The following is a 7,152-nucleotide window of genomic DNA, read 5'->3' as shown; positions in this document are numbered from 1 at the left end:
TAAACCTCGTTAGTGATGAGTCTGTGTGTGAGGATTAAACCTTTACAGGAGAATAATCAGGTGATGAAGCGGAGTTTCAGTTACTGACATTTATTACATTCTTCATTTAATCTCACTCTGTTCTCACTCACTACATCTCTCTGACCCACGAGTTTTCATTTTTCCTTTCTTTCCTTTCCTTCCCTCCCTCCCCGTCCTTCCTTCCTTCCTTCCGCGCTAGCTTCCTCCTTTCCTTCCTTCCTTTCTTCTTTATTTCGTTCTTTCCTTCCTTCCTACCTTCTTTCTTTCTTTATTTCCTTTCTTCCTTCATTCTTTCCTTCTTCCCTCCCTCCCTCCTTTCCTTCCTTCCTTCTTTTGTTCTTTCCTTCCTTTCTTCCTCCCAACCTTCACAGTATTTCGTCATATTCTTTTTTGGTTTCTATGATTTCTTGCTCACACTTTCATTTTCTTTTTTTCCTCTTCCCTTCTTTTCCTCTCCGTTTCTCTTCCTTTTTTTTCCTTTCTCATCCTAGTCTTACCCTCTCCCTCATGTCCTTTCCCTTCCTTTCCTTCCCCTTCCTCTTTCCACGTTGTTCCTCTGTTCTTTCTCCACCTTCTTCCAGTCTCTCTCTCTCTCCCTCCCTTTTGTCGTGCCATATTTTTATTTTGTTTTCTGCCTCCCCTCCCCACATTCTTTCTTTCCCTTTCTTTGCCCAGAAATCCCTCCATCCCTTTCTGCTCTCTGTATCTAGCCCAGAGTTCTGGCATTTCAGAGACACATAAAAGGAATTCCCTGATCGTGTGTGTTGTTGTGCTCCTCTTGTGTGTGTGTGTGTTGCTTGATTTTCTCTGACTCACTTGGGGAAGGCGTCGAAGCAGTAGGTCTTCTTGGTGTCGGGGAAGGCCACCCTCATGCCCGAGGTGAGCGGAGAGTGCAGGATGACGGCCGCACACTCGTAGCGTGACGCCAGGTCCACCGTGGGAACCGTGCCGATGCTCTGGCCGTACAGGATGATGTTCTCGGGGCTGATGCCGTATCTGAGACAAGAAAAATCATACGTAAAAGCATGTTAACTCACAGAACACTGTCTCTCTCTCTCTCTCTCTCCTCACTTTCCCTGCTCTCGGGATTTCTCTCACGGTTCCTGTCTAATGTTCAACCTCATCACCATCGCTTCATCCTTCTGTATAACAGATAACTCCTTCATATTAAATTTGAGGCCCATATTGTTTTTTTAATTCCTTACGTCGACAAATAACCCGGAAGACATTCCAGGTTTAAAAAACATTCCAAGCTGAGAAATCCCATTTGGAAATCCTTGACATCTGGAATTTTCTGAATTGACTCGGTTGGTATTTGGACACGCCTCCTTTCAGACATTTTAAAGGTTTCTTTATATTACCAGCCACTTAAGATCCTGGGGGCGGAGCTTCACGAAAATGGGCCGGAATCATCTGAATGTCTGACCTACCTAATGTCACGGAGGGGGAAAAAGGGGGACTGATCTTCCCTAATGCTGTTAAATCTGGCAACCGCATAGAGACGATAAAATAATAAAAGATAAAATCGCTTGCACTTTATCAACACTTCCAGGTTAAAGGTTCACAAGATCACCACTGAGACGTGATCCGTCATAAACACACTGTTGTTGTTGTTGTTGTGTTACCGCGTGCGTAGAGCCTGCCACGCCGCGTCGATGTCCGCGTACAGGTTCTTCTCGGACGGTTTTCCCGTGCTCACGCCGTAACCCGAGTAGTCGTAGGAGAAGATGTTGCAGTTGATGCGCGTCCCGAGGCCGATGTAGAAACTGCTCATCTGCCCCAAATCGACAGCGTTACCGTGGGAGAAGAGCACAGTGAACCTGCATAAACACACACACGCATATCATTATGTTCAGACTACTCCTTTATTTGTTTGTTTTTTTTAATAATAGAAAGGCATTTCCTTTATTCATTTATTTATTATTTTATTTATTTATTTATTTTTTATTAATGTTTTAAAGTTCAGCTGCTTTTCCCCTCCTTTGGGGATTTATTTATTTATTTATATATTTATTTATGCTTTATATATATATTCTTATTTATTTAATTTGTTTATTCCTCTATCTATCCATCTAACAATCATATTTAAAAATTTATTATAAACAACCAAATGCAATAAAAGTACAGAAATTAAATAAGTTTGTAAGGAAAAATATGAATGTGAGCATTCACAGGATTTAAAAACAAATAAAAAGGGGTACCTTGGAATTTCCAGCTATCTTTTAATATATAAATAATTAATGTTTATATCTATTAAAAATCTAGTTTTTAGATTAATATTTGTAAAAAAAAAAAAATCATCTTGAAGCTGTGGCTGAATTCAAGCAAATAAACATTCATGCTTTTTGCAGCCCGAGATATCAGGATCAGGATCTCAGAAGCTCAGTATCAGAATCTCAGGAGTTCAGGATCAGGATCTCCGGATCAGGATCACAGGACCACAGGATCAGGATCTCAGTATCAGAATCTCAGGAGTTCAGGATCAGGATCTCAAGTGCTCAAGATCAGGATCTCAGGGTCCGGAGCTCAGGATCAGGATCATATTAAACAGGTTACGATAATAAAGAGATGATATCAGAGCTATCGATTGATTAAAGTGTTATTAAACGATGGGCGGGGCTTCAGGGAGGTGGGAAAATAAAAAGGCTCTTTAGGACTTTAGACTTTATGAATAAAGGATTAATAAAAGCTGCTGTAGAGATACACACGGCTTTCATTCTCGTCATTCTGATCTGAGTATCAAAATCCAGTTAGGAGTTCAGTGTAAATCATGTGACCATGGGCTCACACCCTGTACCAATATTGACCTTAAAGTGTGTAAACTTTACTATACACTTTAACCTCACCATGTGTGTGTGTGTGTGTTAAACCGGATAATTGTGCTGTATCTAATTGAAGAGGAATGTGTTTTTATCTACTGCAGCCGGCCACCTTTCCTCAGACACGTAGGTTCACGTTCCAGCACCGCTCTGACAAGGCCAAAGGTCGAGATGACATCACAGAGAAACGAGACCGGATGTATTCAAACGGGAGAGAGAGACAGACAGAGCGAGAGACAGAAAGAGAGAGAGAGAGAGACAGAGAGAGAGAGAGATGTCCCACCCCCTCCAACCAACAGCCACATTTCTAGAACTATCTAAACCTGCGCCTGGTGAGATTAGGAAGATCGGCTCAACACATCTTTCAATAACTAAAATGAAATAATGATGACCAATAAATAAACAAACAAACAAACAAACCAGATGCTGTCACCACGGTAACAGGGTGAACTGAGCACCTAACCCACCTGTGACTGGCTTTTCCTGTTCAGTGAGTGCCAGTCGGATTCCAATAACTCCCTACTTCCTGTGTGGAGTTATTTGTATATCTTACAATAGAACAAATCCGGTTTTAAACATTTGACTAAAAGACAGGCTGAGACATTTATCTGACATCACACACACACACACAGAGGGGGAGAGTAACAACGGAAACAAAGAGGTGATGACTGAGGAAGTGGAAAATGCAGAGGGAGGAAGAGACAGAGAGAGAGAGTGACACAGAGAGAGACAGAGAGAGAGATGGAGAAAGAAAGAGAAAGACAGAGAGAGAGAGAGACAGAGAGAGACGGAGAAAGAGACAGAGAGAGAGAGAGAGAGAGAGAGAGACGGAGAAAGAGACAGAGAGAAAGACAGAGAGAGACAGAGAGCGCGTAAAAGGAAACGCGTAAACGAGATGTGAGAAAACACAGATTTACATGTTTGAGGAAGTCTGACGCACTCGTGCTGTGAACATATTCGGAATATACAAATACACATGAATACGAGCGACTATTCCTCTCTCTTTTTTTTCACAAAAGCTGTACAAAAAGGTTGACAGGGATCATGTGCAATAAGCCATCGTCCAGCACTCGCTGACCCTGGCTCTGGCTCTGGCTTTTGGAGCGATGCTGAGAAAAAGAAAAAAGAAGTGGGCGGGGCCTGACATTCATAAGACCATTTATGTGTATGTTACATCATCACACTGGAAAAGACGTCTCTAGCAGCATCACCGAGTCGGTTATTTTTGAATAATTAGCCGTTAGCACGTCAGGATTGTAAATAAACCAGTTATACACAGAGATTGTTAATGTTAATTAAATGATTAAGATTCCAGGCAGGAAGCAGGTATTTGTTGTAGCTGGAATCTCCAGGGCTGGACGATACGATCATATGATGTGGATATTGTGATATAGTAATGATATGACATGATAATATCGTGACACAGGTTCTTACTGATGGTGATGAAGAAGTGTTGGTGGTTTATGTTGTTCTCACCGTGCTGTGGGAGCGCAGCGGATGTACATGCAGCCCACTCGGTTCCCTCGACTCGTGCGCGTCAGGAACACTTCGGTGACGTCCAGCTCCCGCTGAGAGTACTGAAACTCGGCCCGTTCTGTGAGATGGAGCTTCCAGCGCCCCTCTCCGCCTGCTCCTAAACTAACTCCTCCGCCTCCTCCTCCTCCTCCTCCTCCACCTCCTCCACCACTGGCGCCTCCTCCACCGCCGCCTCCTCCACCTCCTGCTGCTCCGACTCCAGTGCCACCTCGAGAGCGCAGACCAGGTGCCGTGGTGGAGCTGGTGGACACGGGGCCTGCTTCCAGATCGGGCAGGAGGGTGTAGGTGGGCTCAGGTGGCAGAAAGGCCAACTTAGCGGCTATACGGCTTGGGCATGGAGGACAGCAGAACAGGCAACACAGCTCACTGACAGACAGGCCATTCATCGTCAACTGTAGGGGAGAGAGAGAGAGAGAGAGAGAGAGAGAGAGAGAGAGAGGCAGACAGACAGACAGGATAATGGAAGGAGAGAGAGAGAGAGAGAGAGAGAGAGAGAGAGAGAGAGAGACAGACAGACAGACGGACAGGATAGGGGAAGAAGGGACAGAGAGGGAGAGAGAAACAAAGAAAATGATGAAAAAGACAGAGAGTGAAATAAATAGAGAAAGAGACAGAGATATAAATAGAGAACGAGAGAGAGAGAAAGAGAGAAAAGAGAGAGAGAGATAGAGATAATGATGATGTAACAGAGAGATGATTCAACAGGATCACTGTAAAGCCTCCTACAGAAGCCATTGTTCCTCTGTAGACGGAGCGCTGCTGCTTTTCCTGGAACAGGATCAGGATCAGGATCAGGCGCTGCGCCTCGCCACTGAGAGTCGACTCAGTTTCAGATTCAACCCGGATTACACTGACCTTTATAACACTTGTCCAACCGGGAGACCATCCATTGCATCAATAACAGTACCAGTGAATTACTAAATAATAATAATAATAATAATAATAAAGAAGCCCAGACTATCACCACAAGGCTGGGAAAACCCTCAGCACACTCCACATTAATCATTTAATAACTCGAGTGTAATTATACTCAATTATATATAATAATCTCATCTACTCGCAATCAGGGTTATTAACAATAATAATAAAAACGATGATAATAATGATAATTCGCCCTCAAGAAACGATCCCTTCTTCCCCACTGAGGGAAACACCCCTCCAGGTTAATCTGGAGCGGATCTCCAGCGGCGAGTCATGAATAATTAGCGTGGAAATGTAACGCAACCCTATGGACATGTACAGAAGAGAGATGGAGCCAGGCCACGGCGCAAGAAATACATCGCCGCTAGACAAGTGGGAGGTCACGTGAGGTCGCGAGAAACGACCGGAGCGTTATAAAACACTGCCAGAAAGGCGACGTACACGATTAAAACTTTCTCTCTGACACTGGAGACTCCTTCCGTAAACCTTACATCGACGTCTCCTCTTAGATCCGCAATTAAACGCGCTTCTACGTTACTAGGGAAACAATACCGCGTTAACAGACTAAATATTAATAGAGAAAGAAACAAAATTGTACATTTTATATATCAACACGACTCTGAATGGAGGAATATTTTAAAAAAGGGATAAAAAAAAATCTAGTGACCAATAAACATACATACATACATACATACATACATACATACATAAATAAAAATAAAGTAATTAATTGATTAAAATAATAAATAAATAAAAACAATTAAAAAATTAAATAATATTTTAAATAAAAAATAAATAATTTAATAAAAGTTTATTAAAATAAATAAATAAATAAAATAATGCAATACAAATTAAAATCAGGTTCGAAATATTTAAGATTTTAAACACTTAATGTTTAAAAAATATTTAACAATTTTCTATGATTTTAGAATAATGCACATTAAAGCGTTAAGTAAAAAAATAAAATAAAATCTAGAAACAATGTATTTATTCGCTTGGATACACAAAAATATAATGCCAAAAAAGACTTAGTGTGAATATGACACACAAGGATGGTTAAATAAATAATTATTTATAATTAACATAATGATAGAGTGTTATTACGTTAGTTTATACTGTATTACATTGTTATAGAATAAATACATTAGTGTAAAATATAGCTGAAGCGAATCAGGGCAGATAGATTTAAAGCTAACAATTATTAAAAAATAAATCATTTAACGTGTTATATAACAAGCGAGATGCTTTGTTTTTTAAAAGAACACTTCCTCGAACAGAAATACCGAACCCGGAGTGTTTGACACCTCAGGGCTAAGCAGCTATGCTAGCCCGCCAGAAAAGCTAATGCTAAAGCTAACCTGGAAACACCGCCGACTCCTCAGACGATAAGGAACAAAATGTCGGACATTTCCTCCTCTTCCTCGCCCGCAGCTGATAGAGACAGTGATGACAGAGCAGCGGAGGATGGAGTGTGTGTGATGGCGGGTGATGAGCGAAAGAGACACCGAGCTGTCATTGATTAGCCTCAATGCTAACACAGCTGAAGGAACAGGAGCCGCATACAGTCGCCTCCTCTTACTACTACTACTACTACCCTGAGAACGTCTTGCCGCATCCGGAAGTGACGTAGGCGCGAAGGCGGAGGAGCGGCTGCCATTTTGTTTCGCACGAAAGGCCGGCTTTTTTGTTTGCTTGTTTGTTTCAGATAAACAAAACAAAAGTAAATAATAGAAAATACATTTTTTTAAAAATAATAATAATCAAGAGTCATATCTGATATCTACGAGGAAGACTTTACAATATGTCAAAAAATTAAAATAAATAAAGCAGCAATACAGAGTGAAACACCTGATAT

General features: G+C 41.5%; 1 protein-coding gene across 1 annotated transcript in view; it reads right to left on the bottom strand.

The window, feature by feature from the left end:
- abhd17ab (abhydrolase domain containing 17A, depalmitoylase b) overlaps positions 1 to 6,899 on the bottom strand; it is a 12,425-nt gene extending 5,526 nt beyond the window's left edge. Inside the window, exons 1-4 of the mRNA XM_058389696.1 lie at positions 6,656 to 6,899; positions 4,317 to 4,768; positions 1,647 to 1,841; positions 838 to 1,017 (exon numbers count right to left, since the gene is read on the bottom strand). Of these exons, the coding sequence (XP_058245679.1) occupies positions 838 to 1,017; positions 1,647 to 1,841; positions 4,317 to 4,762 (821 nt within the window). The 5' untranslated portion in view covers positions 4,763 to 4,768; positions 6,656 to 6,899. The remainder of the gene's footprint in view (positions 1 to 837; positions 1,018 to 1,646; positions 1,842 to 4,316; positions 4,769 to 6,655) is intronic.
- Between the last annotated feature and the right edge of the window lie 253 nt (positions 6,900 to 7,152).

Source organism: Hemibagrus wyckioides, linkage group LG05 (genome assembly GCF_019097595.1).
Source record: "Hemibagrus wyckioides isolate EC202008001 linkage group LG05, SWU_Hwy_1.0, whole genome shotgun sequence".
In the NCBI taxonomy this organism is placed as follows: Eukaryota; Metazoa; Chordata; class Actinopteri; order Siluriformes; family Bagridae; genus Hemibagrus; species Hemibagrus wyckioides.
The sequence above is the reverse complement of the archived record's forward strand: the minus strand, read 5'-3'. Positions and strand labels throughout refer to the sequence as shown.